The following is a 21,920-nucleotide window of genomic DNA, read 5'->3' as shown; positions in this document are numbered from 1 at the left end:
CTGCTGAAGCAACGTGACGCCGCTTTTAGATCCGGTGATGGTATGCAGTACAGTGCAGCCAGATCTCAGTTGAAAAGAGGCATCAGAGAGGCCAAGGCAGCGTACAAGAGAAGGATCGAAGACCACTTCACCACCAACAACTCACGACAGGTATGGCAGGGAGTTCAGCACTTAACCAACTACAAACCTGGCAATACCACGTTGACTGAGGGTAACGCGGAGCTTGCAGAGGAGCTGAACCACTTCTTCGCACGCTTTGAGGTGAAGGGACCAGAGGCAGCAGCAGCAAAAACATCGGACAGCAGCAGCCCAAGCCTCATAGTGCAGGAATATGAGGTGAGGCGCACACTGAGGGCAGTGAACCCCAGGAAGGCCACCGGACCAGATGGGGTAACCGCAAAGGTCCTAAAAGAGTGTGCAGACCAGCTGGCTGGGGTCTTCACTAAGATCTTCAACACTTCACTGTCCCAGTCCTGCATCCCGCCGTGCCTAAAGTCAGCCACAATTGTCCCACTGCCAAAGCGTACTAACATTAGCAGCCTCAACGACTACCGACCAGTTGCTCTAACACCTGTTATAATGAAGTGCTTTGAGAAACTGGTCCGACGTCACATCATGTCCTGCCTGCCACCCACACTCGACCCGCTCCAGTTTGCATACAGAGCTAACAGATCAACTGAAGATGCCATTGCTACAACGCTCCACACCACCATCTCTCACCTGGAAGTGCAGGGCCGTTACGCCAGGCTGCTCTTTGTTGACTTTAGCTCTGCTTTCAATACGATACTCCCGGACAGACTAATAGATAAACTGCTGGAAATTGGACTTCCTTCCACCACCTGCCGCTGGATCAGAGACTTCCTCTCAGACCGTGTACAGAGAGTTAGAGTGGGGCCTCATCTTTCCTCAGCCCTCAGCCTCAACACCGGCTCTCCACAAGGCTGTGTACTGAGTCCCCTACTGTACACTCTGTACACACATGACTGTGTTAGTTCCCACCCAGACAACACAGTCATCAAGTTTGCAGATGATACCACCGTGGTGGGGCTCATCTCAGGGGGAGATGAGACTGCATACAGAGCTGAAGTTCAGAGGCTGTCAGATTGGTGTGCAGACAACAACCTGGACCTCAATACCACCAAAACAAAAGAACTGGTAGTTGACTTCAGAAGGAGGAAGTCCGAGCTGCAGCCTGTCAGCATCAATGGGGAGTGCGTGGAAAGGGTCTCCAGTTTCAAGTTTCTGGGTGTGCACATAGACACAGACCTCCAATGGAGCTCTAACACCTCTGTGGTCTTAAAGAAGGCCCAACAGCGTCTCCACTTTCTGAGAATCCTCAGAAAAATGGACCTGAAGAAGGAGCTGCTGACCGTCTTCTACCGCTGCTCCATTGAAAGTGTGCTGACATATTGCATCGGTGTGTGGTTCTCCAGCTGCACCACAGCACACAGAAAGGCACTCCAGAGGGTCATCAACATGGCCCAAAAAAATCATTGGACATCCTCTTCCCTCCCTGAAGGACCTGTACAGCACTCGCTGTCTCAAGAGGGCACGCAGCATCCTACGGGACTGCACACACCCAGGACACCGGGTGTTTAAGCTGCTGCCGTCTGGCAGGAGGTTCAGGCTGCTGAGGTCCCGAACAAATAGACTCAAGGACAGCTTTTACAACAGCGCAATAGCCCTGATCAATGTAAATAGCTGACCTGACTGGATACCTCCCTGGACTTTTTAGGGGGAGGTAACAATGTTTAAAACAATAACAATAATATTTATATTTATAACAAGGTGCAATAATAATTAATGTGCAATAATAACAGTGTGCAATACACATACACTTATTCTTCTTTTTTATACTAAGTTAATATACTGTGTTGTGTTGTTTGTTACGTTGTGATGTGTCATATCGTGTCGTGTTGTGTTATATGTAGTGCCGACGTAGGACAGTTTTTCCAATTTCATTGTACTACTGTACTATGTATGACTGTGCAATGACAATAAAGAGTTATCTTATCTTATCTTATCTTATGAGCGCCCTGTGTTATAAGCCCCAAAAACCAAAAAACGAAACTAAATATTTCCACAAAAAACCAGTTGAAGTAATATGTGATTGTCATTATAAGTAGGCCTTTAGATGGACCAAAGATTGGCACCAACATACATTTTGACCTGCCATTATTTTTCTTGCATTTTTTTTGCAATTTAAAAATTAAAACTTCAAGGCCCTGAGTCTTCATTGACATCCAAGAAAAGAAGAAAAAATAAAATCATATGATGATAATTTGGGGTTGGAAAATAGCGTTTATAATGGAAGTCAATGGGCAGAAAATGGTCCCCAGGGTGATGGGTGTGGGGATTTCTGCTGCTCAGCCATTTTAGGCTGATTTAAGGAATTCACACTGGAATATTAACATTGACAGGTAAAAACTATCCTGTGGCAAGTTTGGTTATATTCCACTGAACACAGTGGAAATGGCAGCCATTTAACACATAGCAGTGGCACAAAAAGGTCCCAAGAAGGCAGGAAGGTTAAAGGAACAACAACAAACCTTTGGGAACAGGAGGAAATGAAGAGGGGTGAATATCTGCTGTGAGGGATTTGTAGGTTTCTCTTTGCACAGCTTGTTGTTGTTAGCAGCCAGAGTCGCAGCAGGCAACCTGACTCCAGCTGATCAGTCAGTACCGGGAGGACAGCCAGCTGCTGTGTGCATGAACAAGTTGGAAACAGACATGACAAATATGATGATGGAAAACTCAGAATTTAAAATCAGGGTTTCGAGGTTTTACAGCATTTAGCTGGATTTCTGTTTTGTGTATTATAACGTAATGGCCATGAATGACTTAAATCAGAGTATTGTTAATGTTTTACAGTTTTTGTAATGTCCAGGTGGTGGCTACATGAGCTGTTTCACAAAGGCTCTGGGTAGGTGCTGACTCAGTGACAAACTAATATAACAGACCAGTGACCAATAACAGAGACTGACTTCAGTGAGGCATGTGGAACTAAAACTAAACGTTTTTAACAAATCTGACCAACTCACAAAGCTACTGAAGAGGATCAGGGTCACTGGGAAAGAGAAAGAAACCTTTTCCCCAGTGGCCCTGATCCTATCTCTGCAAACCCAACATAATGCAACTGCTACTAAAACAGGCTTGACTGTCCCTTCACATAAATGCTCTGTGTTCCATGTTCCACTCGGCCTGAAGAAACGTCACTAAATGACCTGAACATGTGAATTCTTGTTTAATTGGCAGCAACTGAACAAAGCCTTGGAGTGAGCTGCTTCATATAGGACGAGCCCACACTCGTTGTTCATACACTCTATACACAGTACACAGTGTAAACTTAGTATGTGACAACTGAAAGCAACTAAACCAGCAGATGGGGACTAACTAAATGATTGTATTTTCAACATAAAGCCCTGAAAATCTGTTGACTCGAACAGCTGCAGCCTAACACCTTTGTTGTCTTCCTTGGCAGTGCGAGATAAAAAAGATCTCCCCTTGGACGCGGTGGATCAAAAAGACCAGGATGGATCCTTTGATTACCAGTAAGTATAAATAGCTTGTTCTGCATTACTATTCCTGTTATATGCTCATGTAAAGCTCGTCAGCAGTTATCAGTCACGGTGGTCTGCAGCCCCTTCAGTAATGAACCTGCATATGTACCAACGTTACATAGCCTGAGTTTAAAATTTAAGCAATAAAGAACTGAACCAGAAACACTATAAGACCACGAAGCACTGCTGCTTAGAGGAAAGCCAAATGAAACGTCTTTCAACATTTGAATTGAAATGGCAGCTGTGTCCAGCTTCTTTAATTATTACTGTAAAAGCATCAGCCCAATGTTGGTGCCAGTTTCTAAAGGGAGTTCAGTCTGAGTACACCTACAGCTGAGCTCTGTGGGGAACAGCATGCACAGGGGTTAGCTCCGTGTTAGCGCCTTTCTGTTGAGGCCAGGGTTAGGGTGAGGCTCCTCCTACTCTGTGACTGATTGATCCTTAAGACTAGAGTGTTTGAAGTGAAGCGTGATGTGTACATAAAGCTGCTCACTATTCTAACAACATACATGTGAATAACTTGTAAACACAAGTTAGTGTTCAGACCACGTCTGGCACATTTTTCTTGCACATTCTCCTTGCTGGTAGTTGGTTAGAATAGAATAGAATAGAATAGAATAGAATAGAATAGAATAGAATAATCCTTTAATTGTCCCACAAGGGGAAATTTGGTTGTAAGTGTAGCTAGTTATGAGTAAAACTTCTGGAACAGCAATAACACAAGTGCAGTAAAGTGTGTGTTGGAGTGTGTGCACATTCAGACTGGTGTGCGCGACTCTTTGAAGGAGCAGAGTTAGACGATCTCCTGACCCAGCTACACCCTTTATCTAGTTTGGAACACGTCCGTGTTTCTCTCTGAAGTGCGCACACAAATATATTCAAACTCGATACCATGTACTGTGTAAAGGCTTCTGTGTAATGTCAAGGACATGTGGTAAGTTGCATCTTTTGCTCCTTCCAGGTTCCACTGAGCTCTGTGGCCTCATTCTTCTTCATGACGAATGAACCTGTCCCTTAATTTGCCAACAGTCCCTTTAGACTAAAGACCTTTTAAGTTTAACCTGCTTCCTAAATCTGAAGTGGACGTGTTCTAACTGAGCTGTGTGAGAGGGCATCTTAACTTTCATCACCACAACTTTAACATCAGAATTTCATTTGTGACCCCGGGTCCTAAATGGGTCCATTAAATCACACAAATGGGTCCCACATAACGTTCATAACTGGGCTTGTACTTAGAATGACAGCTGCTGTTTTTTGACTCACACTGTGTGTTCAGGGTAACTTCGAGAGGTGCAATGAGCGTTTGACCCCAGCATGCTGTGCTTAATGATGTGTTTCCTCCTCCAGAACCTGTTTTCTGTCAGTGAACAGCTCAGGGTCCAGCCCATTCAGCTGTGTGTTTTTACACTAACCCATGCATGCACAATGTGGAACTTGTCTTCCTTCCTTCCTTCCTTCCTTCCTTCCTGCCGTCTTATGTGGTTCCTCACATCTTGTCCCTCTCTCTCCCCCAATGCTGAAATGGGTCATCTGTCCCTGACAGGAACGAGAACGAGAACAGGTACTTTGGTTTTCAGCAAAGTCTTTTGGCCTGAGCATGTAGGGGTAAGCGGTGTGAGGGTGGGGGTAAGAACAGGATAAGGTGTAGCATGTTTGGAGACTTGACAACATGCCTGCATTGTTGGCTTTTGGGTCAGCCTGCAAAGAGGGTGCAGTTTAAGTCCATGATGTGAGCAGTAACACTCCATCTGGACTGCATTTAATGTAATATTCAGGAAAAAATGGAAACAGAATTTGTATTTGCTCCGTCAGTTATGACCAGCTGTTCTTGCCCAAAACACAACAAAGCTCTGATTCTAGCGGTATCTCAAATTTTAGTAGAAATAAATTAGGAATGCAGATTTTCCTCTCTGCAAGAAGAGCCTGTCCTTTGTCCCAAACGTCTCCTGGTATTGTCCCCACAGTTTTTAAAAAGAACAGTGCTGCCTGTTAGCAGCAGTAGCTGGAGAGCAGTGCTTCCAGAAATGAGCCGAGGCGACAGAGGCCTTTCATGCTACAGGGCTTCGTTGTGACAGTCCACATGGTCACACGCTCTTGGAGTGTGTACTTAGTTGGTTGACTTCCTTTGTTAGTTGTGTTGCTGTGCCACACAGGAAGTGGTTCACAGCTTTGTAACTTCCCACATGGAAAAGAAATAGTAAAAACTTCTATGATTTACTCATGAAAGTGGCCACTTTCTTACTACTTTCATACATTGTTTTAGTATCCAAAACATACAAGTTTCATTATCTCATTTTTCAAGGGATCTTATATCTGTTTTCACTCTTGTATGCTTTTCTTACAAGTTTCACACAGACAAACTGTATAAGAGTTATAAATATCTTTTCCATGTGGACAGAGACCGTCAGTGGTCAAGCTGCTGTTTGTTCCTAAACGTTGCTCCGCTCCATGGTGACCGATTGAGAAGGTTACCTAGGCAACAGGAACTAAGCGTCCACTACAAAGCAAGGCACAACAAACGACTTTTGATTTTGTACACGGCGTATCTGCCTGTGGATTGGAGGCTCTTTGGGTTTCTTATCTTTGCCCAGCATGCAGCCACATTGAACTACACTCATTCATTTTATCTACCTTACATTCATGACTGATTTAGAATCGCCAGCTAACCTAAGATGTGTTTTTCTAGACTGTGGGAACAAACCAGGAATGCAGGCACAAGGAGAACATGCACAGTTTGATATCCTTCTCGGTATAAGGCAACAGATCCAAGCACTCCACCACTTAATTCATGTCTTTATCATGCAAAGAGCAACATTTAAAACAGCCTCTCTTTAAATAAAAAGATGCCAACTCACAGCTAAGTAAATAAAAAGTTCTCTTTTAAATTTACTGCTAATCTACGAGGTCTGTACACTTTCAGGCCTCACAGAGCAGATCTCAGTGTTCACTGAGAAAACATTTATATCAAATATAAAGAATTTGGTTTCATTTGGTTGTATGTATTTATATTTTAAATACATAAAAGGTTAGGATTGCCATTTTAAACAAACTATCATCTTTTTGGTGAATCGAACCAGATGGTTTCAGTGCCTAAACCTAACCAGTGGGTGAAAGTAGCCTGCATGATGCTTCATTTGATTAAAAACAAATGCTGAACTGGACAATGTGGCACCCACTTTACACTGGAAAAATCGCCCCAGTAAAGTTTCCATTAACAGGAATCGAGGCCAAAACCACTTTTGAACCCGGCTGGAAGAAGCATGTTCGTTTCTGCTGTCGTTAAGTTGGGCTTGCTTTTGGAGTGGCGCTTCTCACAGAGCTGGGAAGTACCGAAGCACAAACACTTCCTTAGAATACTCAAGTAACTGTGGTTTACTTGAGTATTTATTTTTCTGACTTTTTGTTTAACACAAATCGCTGCACTCTGTAGTCCTGTCATTTTGTCAAAGAGGCTGCGTAAGCATTAAAGTTTTCTTTCTGTGTGCCTTTAAACATCAAACTACTCTCAGCCTAAATGGACGTACAGATAGTCGTATTGGTTTGTCCATTACCAGCACTTATCACACGCAAAGAGAGAAAAGACACCAAAACATGATCGAGGCATAATTTTCACTCGTCTGCTTGGGCGTGGCGGGAACGTCAAAGAACGATGTTGTTACTTTTTCCTGCGCTTCTGTTCTACACTGCAGACTTTGAGTACATTCATTCCTTTGTTCCTCTGAAGAGAAGAGGCTTCCTAATCAAGTACCACTGACACATAAGGACGTGTCGGTTTCCCTTCAGCCAACATGTCATCATTTAGTTTGAAGGTCTAAGGCTGTCTTCACCAGAAACTGTGCCAAGCAGTAGTGTGGATGTCACTGTGCCGTTGGATACTTCGCTCAGTATACATTCATGTTTGATCTGTTCAGCAGGTCACAAACTTGTCAGAATAAAAAATACTTATATAATCATCTTCTACCATCTTTTCCTTCTCAGCTCAGAAAGTGTTGCTTTTTTCCTTCCTGCTTCTTCATTTTTTGTTTTTATTTTTTGGCCTTGAATTTGCTTTGGTCATGTTTTTTCTTTCAGTTTTTGCTTGTTTTTGTTTGCTAAAATGTATCCACACATATATACACATATACATATATATATATATTGCAAATGTCCTTTGGTATAAAGCGTGGCCGTTCTGAGAGTGTAGATTGTGTCCTCTGGGGTGAGCGTCTGAACACACAAAAGGAGATAAGAACATCTTACCTTTGCATCCTTCAAATGCACTCTTTTTTCTTCTGTCATGCTACTGGTTTAATAACAAGGTTAATGCTAGCGTACAGCTGTGTATAACTATGCATGAAATTCTCCTGCCTGTTAAAATCTGTTAGGAGACATCAGAGATGAAATCAAGCATGCGATACAGATGCTGCCCAGATTTCATTTTTAAATACTTTAGCATGCACAGTGTCATAGTTAAAGGACATGTTTGTTTATTTGGGTTTTCAAATTATTTCTGAGAAGATGCTGCCTGGATTATTGTGTGTGTGTGTGTGTGTGTGTGTGTGTGTGTGTGTGTGTGTGTGTGTGTGTGTGTGTGTGTGTGACCAGAGCTCATTATCTGAGACCTGCACGACGAAGCTTGTTTGGGGTTTATCTTCAGGGTTGACCTTGGCTTTTCAGTGCTACATAAGCAGTCGGCTACTCCCTGCTCTGTACTACACAGCCTGCTGCAGAGCAGAGATGCTACTGATGAAGAAATGCTCGTGAACACTGTACCACCCTTCCTGCAGATTCTCTCACGCAGCAGATAGTGCTGAGCCTTTTTCTTTTTCGGCTGCAAACAATCTTACAAAAATGTTATTGTTGTATGGGCATTAATAGGCTGTATGATCCTACAGGAGGCCTACTGTAGGATCATACATCTTCAACCAGCCCTTATTTCTTTACATTTTGCTTCCACTAGATTTTCTTCCACTGGTCTTAAGTTTTAAAACATCACCTAGTTGACAACCAGTGTTCTGTACATGTAAGAGATAAAGAACCAAATCCTGTCTTTATTTTAAAGTTTAATATGTGTATTTATTTATTTAGATAAAAAATACATCAGAGAGCAACCTGGGGTTGGTATGTTGCCACGATTTGACATGCAGACTGGAGCAGCCAGGGATTAAACCACTAACCCTCCCCATTAGTTGATGACCTGCTCTCCTTGAGCCACAACCAGGAGGTAACTTTTCTAATAAACCATTGTTAAGGAAAGGAAATGGGGAGAAAAGGCTGAGATATGCCAGATTACATAAGACCTGGATTGAAAAGCAGCAGGTTTCTGAGCCTAATTTTGACATTTTTGTCTGAAATTGTCATTAATATGTATGGACGAAGTCAAGAGAGATGTGCAGCAGTGAGCAGGTGCCTGTAAAACATGCAAGAGGCTCTGTCACAGTGTAGGGCTGTATTTCAGCCAGTGGTGATGGGCTCTTCCCAGAAATGATGGAATTATGAACACAGAGAAGTACTTTCAGATTTTAATCAACTACACAGTGACATCTGGAATCTGATTGGCAACAGCTTCATTTTTCTGCATAATGAGCCCAAAGACACGGCCACTGCAGTAAAAGCATAGCTGGATAGACACTGTGGAAGAGTATCAGTGGTGGACTAGTCTCTCCTGGACTTCAGCATGAATTGTGTAGAGTGGGATCATCTCGACAGAACCAAAGGCAGATAGAGGAGCACTCTCCAGTGTCTTTCAAGAAGCCTGGGAAGCCATCCCTGAGGACGACTAAACGCTACAAGACTAACAACTAAACAACTAAGGACTACAGAAGGCTTAGGTAACAGAGTTCAGGCTGTGCTGAACAATGGAAGCGGTCATTGACTAGTGTTTGTTTGTACCAACTCTGTTTTCCCCTGTAATTGTGTACTTTTCAGTCATCTTTCCATGTTTCAATAAACTGCTACACCTATTTCCCATTTTTCCCAGCAAAGTGTAAAGAAATGGGGGCAGCTCAGGACCCTTGCACAGTCCTGTGTTTGTACTTGCTGAGCTTCTTTAAAATCTGCTCCTACATTTGAGTTTAGTTTCCATATTTCTTCTTCACTTGTTCTTAGACTGTGAAACAGCATTGGAGCTGAAAGAACAATTCAGTTCAGTTTTATTTATGTAGCACCAAATCACCACAAGACTCAAGTCAAGGTCCTTTAGGTGCTGAGACCGTACAGTCTGACAACGCCCCCCTGTGACCATCGTGGGAAGGAAAAACTATTTTAACAGGAAGAAACTTCAAGCAGAGCCTCAGGGAGGGGGTGGGGTGAGGACAGGGGGGCAGGACGAAAGACACATTGTGGAAGAAACCAAGAGATTAATAATAACTAATGATTAAATGCAGTAGAGGTGTATAAACACATACTGCAGCATAACTAAGGGAGGATTCAGGGTCACCTGGTCCAGCCCTAACTATATGCTTTAGCAAAAAGGAAAGTTTGAAGCCTAATCTTGAAAGTAGAGATAGTGTCTGTCTCCTGAATCCAAACTGGAAGCTGGTTCCACAGAAGAGGGGCCTGAAAACTGAAGGCTCTGCCTCCCATTCTACTTTTAAATACTCTAGGAACAACAAGTAGGCCTGCAGAGCGAGAGCGAAGTGCTCTAATAGGGTGATATGGTACTACAAGGTCATTAAGATAAGATGGGCCTGATTATTTAAGATGTGAAGAGAAGATGTTTCCAAAGCTCTCACACATGGATGTGGTGTATGCTGGCTTCTTTGTACATGCCTCTAGTGAAGGACTTGTTGAAGGCAAGCTTAAAGAGCATTAGTGAATAATTTAGTCCTGGTGCAAATATGGGGTAAGTGTTTTTTTAAGAGGGGCATATATGGCAGCAAAATGGGTTGAATCAATACTCCCACTGATACAGTTGGCAGCTTAAGAACTCAAAGGATTGCTGTACTGTCAGACCTTTGGGCAACAATTGCAAACTACATTGATAACTTCAGATAATAGCAGTGTGCTGCATGTGTGCTGTATATGTTCTAAAACAGACCCGGTCTAGTTGTTTGAGGAAAAGATATTCAGCCAACTTATCTGCCAAAAATAAAGAGAAACATCAAAAAACATTAAACTTACAAAAAACATTTGCCTCTTCTTTACATCTTTACTTTCCCCTTATAGTGTGTTACAGGGTCCTGAAGCTAAACAGGTCCACCTGATGCTATTGTGAGAGCCTGGAGCCGTTTGAGCTTCTAACATTGCTGTTTCATTGCCCCTGCAGCAGCGACGAGGACAACAAGCCTCTGCAGGGCAGCCAGACTTCACTGGATGGCAACGTAAAGGAAAGCGACGACAGCCTGGTGGACTACGGCGAGGGAGGAGACGGGCAGTTCAACGAAGACGGTTCTTTCATCGGCCAATACACAGTGAAGAAGGACAAGGACGAGACGGAGGGCAACGAGAGCTCCGAGGCCACTTCGCCTGTGAATGCCATCTACTCGCTGGCATAGCGGCTCAACAGCGCACACGGGGAACTTGGACTCTCTGATTTGTTATGATAGAACCACACACATGATTCTATGAGTATATGAAACACATTACACACAGTGAAAGCAGCAGTGGCACCAGTCTGGAGACTGTCTAGGCTCTCCTCTGCAGGTAACGTGGAAAAAGATGCGACCACAAGCCTTTAATTTATTTTTCCAGTTCTAACAATATGGTCCATGGACACATCTGGAGAAAGTGAACGATGCTCGTTTTCCTTTGCGCTCTGCCTGCCCTTTACCCACACAGACTTGAAGTGTGCCTTCGGGAGGCATCAAACGTTCTTTAGAGATTTTTTGGTTTGTGACTCAGCTCTGCTTCCCGATAACCTCCCCCGTGCCCGGCATACCTCTGCGTAACCAAGTAAAGTAGTCACAGAGGTTAAATATACATACACACTCTGGCCACATCCTGTAACATATCAGCTTCTAACCATAGGATGCCGGCAGATATGTTTATCATATTGATATTTAGGCAATGAAAGATTTTAGTTTTTCCACAGCTGATAGAGGAGTCCGTGAAACTTAACGAATGCTGTATAAAGTCCTGGCACACATTTTAGTGCCCTGCAAATCTATGCACTATCACCTCCTTCATACCATTTTTGGTTCCATCTGGTTAGTAAAAGTACACATTGTGGGCTTCTTTTTAGCAGGTTCAGTCCCAAGGTGGTTTGCCTTGGACTTTGTTGCAGGTGTTCCCTCTTATCCTGTGTTGCAGTTGTTCAAAATGCTTTTGCTGGGTAAAGCTGTTTCATGCTTTGTGCTCAGTTACAGTATGTGGTTAATTAAACCCAACGTTGTTCTGAAGCATGGTCATAAACTTAGTGCGAGAGAAATGTGATAGGTTTGCTCGAGAAACACCAGCGCACTAAAAAACAGTGAATTCCCTAATTAGCATGTGGGCTTGTGCTACATTCATGTCTAGCTGACAGGGTTCGAGGACAATGGTTCCCACACTAATATGGGAATCATCGCCATCATGTTATCGGAATGTGGGAAAAACTGCAAAAGGAAGAAGTTTGAATTCAATGTGTCCTGCCGTGAACGTAATCGTGAAAGACACTGGAAATGTCCAGTCTGCTATCCAAAGACAGTTTAGTCTGTGAACTCGAGGAGGTGTGGATCAAACTGCCAACCTTGCAGTTATTGGATGAGCTCATCAAAGCACAAGCTGACTGGTCAGTCACAGTCCTGGATCAATATTCTTCTGATATTGCAGGACAACTGTGAGGCTCCTTAATTCTGTTGACTTTGTTAAAGAGTTACATCCAATCAGGTAAACTGGCAGTTTTGAAAGTGTGTTTTAGAACCAGGCCAAATGTATGGTGGTCACACAGGGACATATTTCAACTGAAAGAAAATATTCTTCTGCCCCTCTTTAGCACTGCGAGTGTCAGGTTAGCATCTTCGTTTTGTCTCCTGGGTCATGAATGTAGCACCAGAAGTCATGATCCATAAGCCGTGTCCACACTAACCTTTGTGCGTCCAGCTTCACTCCGGCTGTGCAGACATCAGTACCACACACTGTATACAATGACCTCCAGTACTCACTGTTACTGGAACAGCCACACGTGTTGATCTGAAAGAGTCCACATAGATACGTTCAATTATTTTATTTTTTGCCTTGAGGTGCTTTATATTGCAAGCTACAACATGGGCGAGCGAAGGCCAACAATCACATGATGTAGATAAGGTGCATCCTAATCAGTGAGGTAAGTGCACTGCACTCTGTGCAGCCTGACCCCACCTGCACAGAGGGACCTCTTTGGATCTTTATGAACTTGATCCGTTTCTTATCGCTCCAAAAAGACATAATTACAAAACACTGCTACGTGATACAAATGATTTAAAGAATGAAAAGTACAATTCACAGCCACAAATGAAAGTTATCCACTTCATTTGATGTTTTTGAGGTTCACTCCTGCTGCAGTTACTGAAGCTACTATTAACCCCTGAGTGCTACATCAAACAGGCGGACATTTGGAATATTTATTTGATATTTATTACATGATGTGGAAAGCATTAATATATTAGTTCTTAATTTAATTCACTTCATCTTTATGTACAACTGAGCCAAACTACCGATGGCTACAGAATAAAGTTATTGTTCATCGCGAGAGGCATCAACACACAACTGTATCTTCAACATATTTTTCTAGCAGCTACGTTTTCTGCTGTACCGACGTCTCTGTCCATCCTTATACTCATGCTGTGTTACTGTTACTCTGTGTTGTTGTTCAGACTTAAGTAGCATAACCTTTCCATCATTCTGAGAATGAATCGATGTGTGTTCATTATTGCAGATTATTTGGTATTTATTTTGTACATCAGAGTCCTGAAAGAAAATCCTACCTTTGTAAATATTGAAGACTTGACCCCCACCCGCCCAATGAGTCACAAATCTGCATCCACCAAGCAGCTGTAGTGGTGCAGTCTGTCCTGCACCTTTGTTATGTAGCTTGGATTAATCTTTGCACTCTGAGGAAGAGTCATCCCTTTGCGTTGTCATATACGGACTGTGGCAAGCCTTCTCAGGTGATGGCTTGGTTTGTGTTGTGAAAGAGAAACATGTTCGATTCTACTGTGTTCAAAGTAACAGCTCCTGCAGCGTACTACCTGAGTTACACAAACTACTACAAGACCTGAGAACATGAATTTCCTGAGGTCCCCTCCTTGTCTCAGATAGAGGCTGGATACACAGGCATGACATGTGTCTCATTACAGGGGTCAACAACTTTGACCCCTGTAATGTATTCCACTTTGTTTGTTGGTCTTTGTTCTCCATTACAACTCTTCTCAGGTGCTCTTTGTCAACTTGTAAATCTGCATATCCACAAAAACCTTGGTAAGAAGTCTTAAACTGGGGAAAATCATTCATTTTCTGAACTTCCTCTTTCTTAATGTGTCCTAGTGTGAGACGGCCAATTAACTGCAGCCCCAAACCTGACATGTGTTTCAAACGATCCACAGCAAACAGGTACAGTGTGATATCAGACCACATCAAAATAACACTTCCACAATCCTCAGCTGATACACTTACACTGCAGAATGAAACGGTTTTACTAGTTTTGATCTCTGTAACAAAGACCAAAGGGATGTTTGTCATGATGATATATAATCAACACTAAGCGTTCGGTAAAACTAACATTTAAACGGCGTGTTCTCTTCTGTCTAGAATCCGTTGACAGCTCTCTCTCGAGCACTGTACAGATGAACCTTGGCAGTGTTAATACAATACAGAGTTGGACGAGCTGCCTGCTAATGGCTGCAGTAAGAGGCAAGCCTTTCTAATTCAGTCAGTTTGATTTGTTAAAGCAAACTCAACACTTCATGTGTACACTGAAGGACACGTGAAGGACACTAAAGGAGTAAAACTCCTCAATCATTTCATGCAATGGGAAAGCCTTTAATCTTCCTGTGAGATGTTTGCCTGCATACTGTATGCAAAAACACTGAACGAGACCAGACAACCACAAAGCCAGGCAGATCAGCATCCACATCTATTGGAGATAAAGAATCTGAATTTCAGGAGTGGGACATGCCTCCAAACATGCTCCTTCTGGTTCTTTTCTACATATGACTCCCCCACTTCTGGTTTTCATGCCCCACCCTCACCTCTTCACTTCTCATCAGTACACAGATCTGCCATGGAAACAGGGCATGTGTTTTTGGACTTTGATGGGAATATTTGTATTCTTTTAATAATTTACCTTGAGTGTTTTTGCCAGGCTGTCTCTATCCCCATCTGTGCTACATCCAAGTGTTAGCTACAGTTATCCTTCTTGTGATGTAGCACAATGCCACTTGAAATTGATTGAAGTTACCTGCTTAGCAGGGCGCCAGGTTAAAAACAGTTGTAGAGGATTTTCATGAAACACATGCTTATTTGCTTCCTACAGTGGGTTTAGAAGTTGACCCAGACCACCTGCTGCTAACGTCTGCAGAGGAGAAGGCCACTTTACTTATGATAGACCTTGTGGCTCCAAAGTGAAATTTGAGTTTGAGCATCTCTAAAACAGAGCCCAGTAGTTTCCTTCTCATTGCTGATCTTATATTTCTCACAGTACGTCCCAGTCATCTGTCCTCTCTCCTGAATGTTAAAGCAGTGTCCTCTGAGTTTTAATCAGCAGGATGACTCCTCCCATGCTGTACTGTGTTGACTAGCAGGACGCTGCTTGTGAAACTGACACAGACGGTGAGACAGAGCACTGGAAGAGCAATATTTGGTTGAAGAGCAGGTCTGAATTGTATCACTGGAACTGGAAATCTTTGCTAAAAACCATCACACACACCACTCCTTACTCGCTCTGCTGCTGCCCATCCACCAACCTCCACTGGTGGACCACAGCAGGGATGCTGGCAACAACAAAAAAACAAAGGTATACAAAGCTTCGTGTGTGTCTACACATCAGTTTATGGTGCACAAAGACCAAGCTTCTTTTTCTTCACTCTTCACATTATCTTAGCTCACCTTTAATTGGGGATGAAAATAGTCAATGTGTATTTTTACAGCCTTTGCTTTTCCTTCAGTTTAAAATGCTGCAAAGTGTCAGAACTTACTGGTGCACGTTTCCAGCTGGATTTTTCACAACTGCGTCATATTGGCATCTTCTTGTTTTTACCATGTGTATCAGAGCAGCGTGTTCACACCTTGCTTCTACATGCAGCATAACAGCTTTTGTAAGGTACATCTACTCTACAGGAAATGGCTTAAATATATTCACCATGTATGCGTGTATGATGACATGTTGCAACTTCTGCTAGTGCGCCTTCTTTATAGTAAAGCTATCTCCTTTTCTCTACCTCCTGACTTGGTTGTCATCCTTGTTTCTGTACTTCTGTGCAGCATAGATTTAAAGCAGTAGACTTTCCTATGGAAGAATTGATTATTTCATCCTAATTCATTATATTAATAGTAGAAAACACCACATGTTTCTACTGATACATAACCCAAAATCTTTGTCTTCATTTACAGGCTCCCTCTAGGAGAGCTGGTGATGGCCAAGCTAGCTCCTCTGGTGGCCTCTTGAGGCTGGCTCTAAAACAAAGTCTCAAGTTAAACTGACCAATGTCACAGAAATAAAAGTGCATCATTACAAACTGTTACAAAACCAAAACTATTTTACTGCTTTGCACTTTGTGTTTGGCTCTCCCTTTATAAAAGCTGAAAAAGGCTTAAAGTCGGGAACATTTCTACGTGTGCAGCAACAGCCCTGTTCCACTAGTACCGACTCGGTTTCCATCAGGTGGTCATAACTTTTCTAGGATCTACTCGGCCGGGCTCCGAGTCATCTGAGGTGAACTGACAATGTGACATCAGCAGACTGCATGCTATCGAATGGTTGGTCAGTGGCGTCACTCAATGAGTCATGAGAGCACCTCCTTCACCAAAATCAAAATCTTCAAAAAAAAAAACATTTTTGAAAGCAGACAATGACAGAAATAAAAACCCAAAACACACAGTCTGACAAAAAGACATACACCATACAGCAGGTATACCATTGCGCTGACGTCCTCCACATGACTTTCAGCTGTGGGTGCCACAATGACCCCACACACGTCAGTTGTTACTAGATTGTAATGGAAAATGTCTGAAACAGAGTCCAGTCGAGCTCGTGTTGGTAGGTACCAGTGAAGCTGTAAGTGATGGTGGTCTTTTAGGCCTGACGTCTACCAAATTTTTACTTTCTGAACCAGCCTCTCTTTGACTTTTTGGAATAGTATCATTTAGAGTAAAGATCACTTTAGATTTTTGTGCTTCAGTTTTCACGAGTGATTTTTTATTATTAGTCTGTTAGGTGATGCATGCAGTATATGGAAGGAACTTGGCAGTTATGGTCATTGTAGGGTCTAAAAGAGATGATACTGGACACAGTTTCAAAGATGAAACTTCCTGAAACCAGTGGGTGACATCATGGTGACGTCCATATATTCCACTAATTTACAACAGTCATCTCAAGATGCTTTATGTTGTAAGGTTAAACCCTGCAACATGAGTAAGAAACTCAAGCAATCACACGGCACCTTGTGAGAAAGCACTTGGTTATAGGAGAATCTCCAAAAGCTGACTGTGTTCATCTGGATGTTTTCAGTGGGAGAAACGTTTCATCATCATCAGGTGACGTCTTCAGTCTCAGCTGACTGCAGGTTTCAATCCTATAAACAGGACATTTGCATAATGACTGAAACCAGGAACAATGGGCTGGGAGGTCAGTTCAACTTTTGGAGATTTACTTACCTGGATGATTGAGCATGCATCAAGATGTGATAGGAGAATATTCCCTTTTAACGGGAAGAAACCTCCAGCAGATCCAGACTCACGGAGGGGCAGCCAGCAGGTGCCAGCGGGGGGTGAGGAGAAGAGACCAAGGGCAAACTACGGGAGAGAGTCACAGACGTTAACAGTTACAGTAGTGACACATATAAACACAAACTGAACAAAGATGAGTGTTGGGTCGGTGCTTCCACAGGCCCCGCTGGTTTAGAGACTTATTCCCGTTAACGAAGCAAGACGAACAGCTCAACCGGATTTTCACATGCTAGCAAGGGGAACCGGACGGCAGCAGTCAGTGTCAAGCAAGTCCAAAGAACCAGCTTTCCCCACAGCCTTTTATTTCTGTGACACACAGGTTACACAAACACGGGGCGATCGTGGCTCAAGAGTTGGGAGTTTGTCTTGTAATCGGAAGGTTGCCGGTTCGAGCCCCGGCTTGGACAGTCTCGGTCGTTGTGTCCTTGGGCGAGACACTTCACCCGTTGCCTACTGGTGGTGGTCAGAGGGCCCGGTGGCGCCAGTGTCCGGCAGCCTCGCCTCTGTCAGTGCGCCCCAGGGTGGCTGTGGCTACAATGTAGCTGCCATCACCAGTGTGTGAATGTGTGTGTGAATGGGTGGATGACTGGATATGTAAAGCGCTTTGGGGTCCTTAGGGACTAGTAAAGCGCTATATAAATACAGGCCATTTTACCCATTGTAACCCCCCCCTATGGTGCATCATAAACCCTAAGGCATTGAGTGTGCGTGTATGTGCACGCATGTGCACGTGAGTGTGTGTGTTTGTTTTTGGGGGTGTGTTTGTGTGACCTCCTGCTCACCAAAAGGGTCATAAAGACAGGAAGTTTACTAAACAAGAAAACTGAACAGTCACCTGGATGTGTCCCTATAATAAAACACTACTGCCTCCCCCTCCATTCAACAGGCTGGGGAGGGGGTCAGAAACAAAGGAATCTCTTTGATCATACAGTTTGAACCAAGACTTACAAATGTAACTAACACATGACAACATTTAACAATTTCAACCTAACAATGAGTACTGAAGAAACACGTGGTAGACCATGGAAGCCCCACAGCTGCCTATTGCAGCATAAAGGAAAGTTTTAAGCACAATCTCGACCCTGGAGATAGTGTCTGTCTCCTGAATACAAACTGGGAACTGCTTTAATAGTAGAGAGGCCTGAGAGTTGAATGCTCTGCCTCCCATTCTGCTTTTGAAAACAGTCCACAGTCTCTGAATGAAGTGATCTGTTTGGATAACAAGGTACTGTGAGGCCTTTAAAAATGTTAACAGGATGCCAAGTGTTGGGTTTATCTAGGCACAAACCCCGCTGGAACACGAGCCCAACTAACTGCATGACAAAACAAGGCAAGACAGAGCTCTTTGTCTTTGTGGCTCGCGAGGGAAGTCAGCCAAAGCTGAGGATAAGATTCCTTCACCTGAACTCAACCAACTTCAACTGATTCCTTCACTGCAGCTCTTTTTATTGTGAGAAAGCAATCATTCATGAATATGCAATTACAAATACAAGTGACATTCTTAAGCAGGCATCTCTGAACATCAGTGTCTGTATTCTGTCTGTGCGTGTGTGTGTTTCCAGCCTGAATATATATTTCTAAGCATAAATGATTATGTTTCTAAGAACAAATTCTAAATTCTTGTTTAAAACAATTACGAGCATTGTTTCTCCTGATGCTCCTTGTGCACCAGTTCAATCAACCACTGAATGCAATGAGTTTATGAACTATTTCACAGATAAGGTCACTGCCATCAGGTCTAATATCTCCATCATCTTCTCAATATCAAACTTACAACTTGCTCTCCTCTGATGTCTTGTAATGTAACAGGAGTAAAAGAGGACCAAGTATCAGAGGCCTGCTTTGTCATATAAAACAGACTTCAAGCCCCCTTGATGTCCTTCCATCTTCACTTTTCACTAGTGTGTTTGATTCAATTGGCCCCTGTATTGTGGAAATGATAAATACTTCTCTTCACACTGGCTCAGTCCCCAGCTTCTTTAAACAAGCTGTTGTTGAGCCAATATTAAAGAAACCCCAGCTGGATCCATCTCTTCCTAACGGTTATAGGCCAATATCCAAACTGCCTTTTATATCGAAGATTTTAGAAAAAGTAGTACTAGAACAACGTAACTATTTCCTGGATAAAAATGCTGTTATGGACACTTTCCAGTCTGGTTTTCGTAAATTGCATTCCACTGAAACGGCCTTACTTAGAGTATCTAGTGATATCTTGATGGCAGCAGACTCTGGAGAGCACACAGTGCTGGTCCTGATCTCAGCTCTGCTTTTGACACTGTAGATCACAGCATCATGATAAACAGACTCGAGAACTTGTTTGGGATTACTGGTGTTGTTTTAAAATGGTTTATATCATATCTGTCTGAGAGATCTTTTACTGTTTGCATGAATCATGTCACATCAGAATCAACAGTTTTGCCATGTGGGGTACCTCAGGGATCTGTCCTGGGTCCAATTCTCTTTTTACTTTATGTATCTCCCCTAGGCCAAATTATTAAGCGCTATAAATATATCTCCTATCATCTCTATGCTGACGACATCCAACTATACTGTTCCTTCAAAATGTCTCAGTTTTATAAATTGTCTAATTTAAGTAATTGCCTGACAGAAATCAACAAATGGTTATATGACAATTTCCTCCAACTAAACTCTGATAAAACAGAAACCCTAATTATTGCTCCAGACCACATGGTCCCAGAAATCAGGCAGCGTATCAGCTTCTTAGACCCTTCTGTAAAATCAAGCCTCAGAAACCTCGGTGCCATGTTTGACAGCTCGATGTCGCTCGAGCAGCTGGTCCGAAACTGTTTTTATCATTTACTGAATATTTCTAAACTCAGACTAATGGTATCAAAGCTTGAACTTGAGATGATTATTCATGCTTTATTTCTTCTCATTTAGACTATTGTAACGGCCTTTTTACTTGTTTTAACAAATCAGCCTTAAATCGTCTTCAGACTGTGCAGAAGGCTGCAGCACGTCTCTTAACAGGCACCAAGAGAAGATTGCATATCACTCCAGTCTTGGCCTCCCTTCACTGGTTGCCTGTAAGTTTTAGGTTTCATTTTAAAATTGTAGTTCTAACCTTTAGGGGCCTGCATGGTCAAGCTCCTCAATATTTATCTGACCTGCTGAAACCACATACATCTTCTTGGGCTTTAAGGTCATTAGATCAGAGACTGCTGCTGGTATCGCGCACTCGTTTTAAAACTCGTGGTGATCGGGCCTTTCAGACGGTGGCACCACGGCTGTGGGATTCTCTCCCACTGTCTCTTCACTGCACGGACTCCACTGATTCTTTTCAGAAACAGCTGAAGACATTTTTATTTAGAAAAGCATTTTATTAATTTGTTCTTATGCTGTTTTTATTGCTTTAGTGTTTTACATTGTTTTATTTACTGTTACACTGTTTTTATATTTCCATTTCCTGTGTTGTAAAGCACTTTGTGATTTTTATCTGTGAAAAGCGCTATATAAATAAATTTTACTTGCTTACTTACAAATGACAATATAAAAACATCAACATTCCCTCCTCTTTGTCATTTTGCAAAGCCTTTCAGTGTTATATTGCATCAGCATCGCGCCACTTACATTTTAACATTTTTAGCGCATGCATCATTTTAAACACGTTTCGGCCATGCCATCCACATCACCTTGCTGCAACAGAATATAGTTAGTATAGGTGTCAGCAATCATTTTATTTATCATTGAGCGCAAATATGCAACCTGTGAACAAACAGAACAAAATCAGTAGTACAACAACAGGAGTCAAGACTTTCAAGAATGTATGCCACGGTGGTCCAGACATCAACCAGGCTGTCCAGCCTTGTGGGCTGTCTCTTCCTGGTGCGTGTTCTGCCACATATCTCTGCAGAGCGGTTAAGTTCTGCAGTGCTTACACACTTCTTGTGATGCTGTTATCAGGTCCAATGTCAGTCGGTTCTGCAGTACCATTGTCCGTATGGCTTTCTGCTCCTTTGCTAGGGCTGTCCCAAGGGTTTTGGTCAGATTTATGTCTCAGTAGGGCGTATCGGTTGATCTCCACATGATCACGCACCTCTGCGACTCCAACATTTGGGACTAGGCTTTGGAAGAATTTGGAATTCTCGTGGCACTCCAGTATCCACCGTCACCCCGAATGCGTTTGGTGAGGCCATATTTATCTCACATTTATTCTGGTTTCTTGGGTGGTTTTCCAGCCTATCCATGAAGAATATGTGGTCTGACAGTTTAACCAGGGTGCACAGCCCGCCCCATCCTGCTAGGAGTGAGAGAAAAGCTTTGTGTCCGCACAGGAAGTACCAGTCGGCTAGGACTTGTGTTCCCTTCGGGGTCTGGGCCATGGATGAGCATCTGGTTAAGTTTTGTTGGTTGTCCTTAAGTGGGAACTGCCATGAGGTATTCCAAGATTTTCCTATCGTTGTTCAGTAAGAATGGGTACAGTTACATAGTCGTCCTGGTAGCCATCATTCGTTGAACCGTTTCCAGCGAGACAAACGGGCAAGGTTGTGTCTTTGAGGTGATTCAGTAGCACTAGAT

General features: G+C 42.9%; 1 protein-coding gene across 1 annotated transcript in view; it reads left to right on the top strand.

Moving 5' to 3' along the window:
• The window catches only part of nfasca (neurofascin homolog (chicken) a), a 112,519-nt gene extending 99,260 nt beyond the window's left edge, over positions 1-13,259 (top strand). Inside the window, exons 32-33 of the mRNA XM_085352932.1 lie at positions 3,482-3,551; positions 10,807-13,259. Of these exons, the coding sequence (XP_085209058.1) occupies positions 3,482-3,551; positions 10,807-11,035 (299 nt within the window). The 3' untranslated portion in view covers positions 11,036-13,259. The remainder of the gene's footprint in view (positions 1-3,481; positions 3,552-10,806) is intronic.
• The last annotated feature ends 8,661 nt before the right edge of the window (positions 13,260-21,920 follow it).

Source organism: Diplotaxodon limnothrissa, linkage group LG5, assembly GCF_057381915.1.
Source record: "Diplotaxodon limnothrissa isolate DT_005_m linkage group LG5, D_limnothrissa_male_GT1.1, whole genome shotgun sequence".
Classification (NCBI taxonomy): Eukaryota; Metazoa; Chordata; class Actinopteri; order Cichliformes; family Cichlidae; genus Diplotaxodon; species Diplotaxodon limnothrissa.
This window is presented reverse-complemented; position numbering and strand designations above follow the sequence as displayed.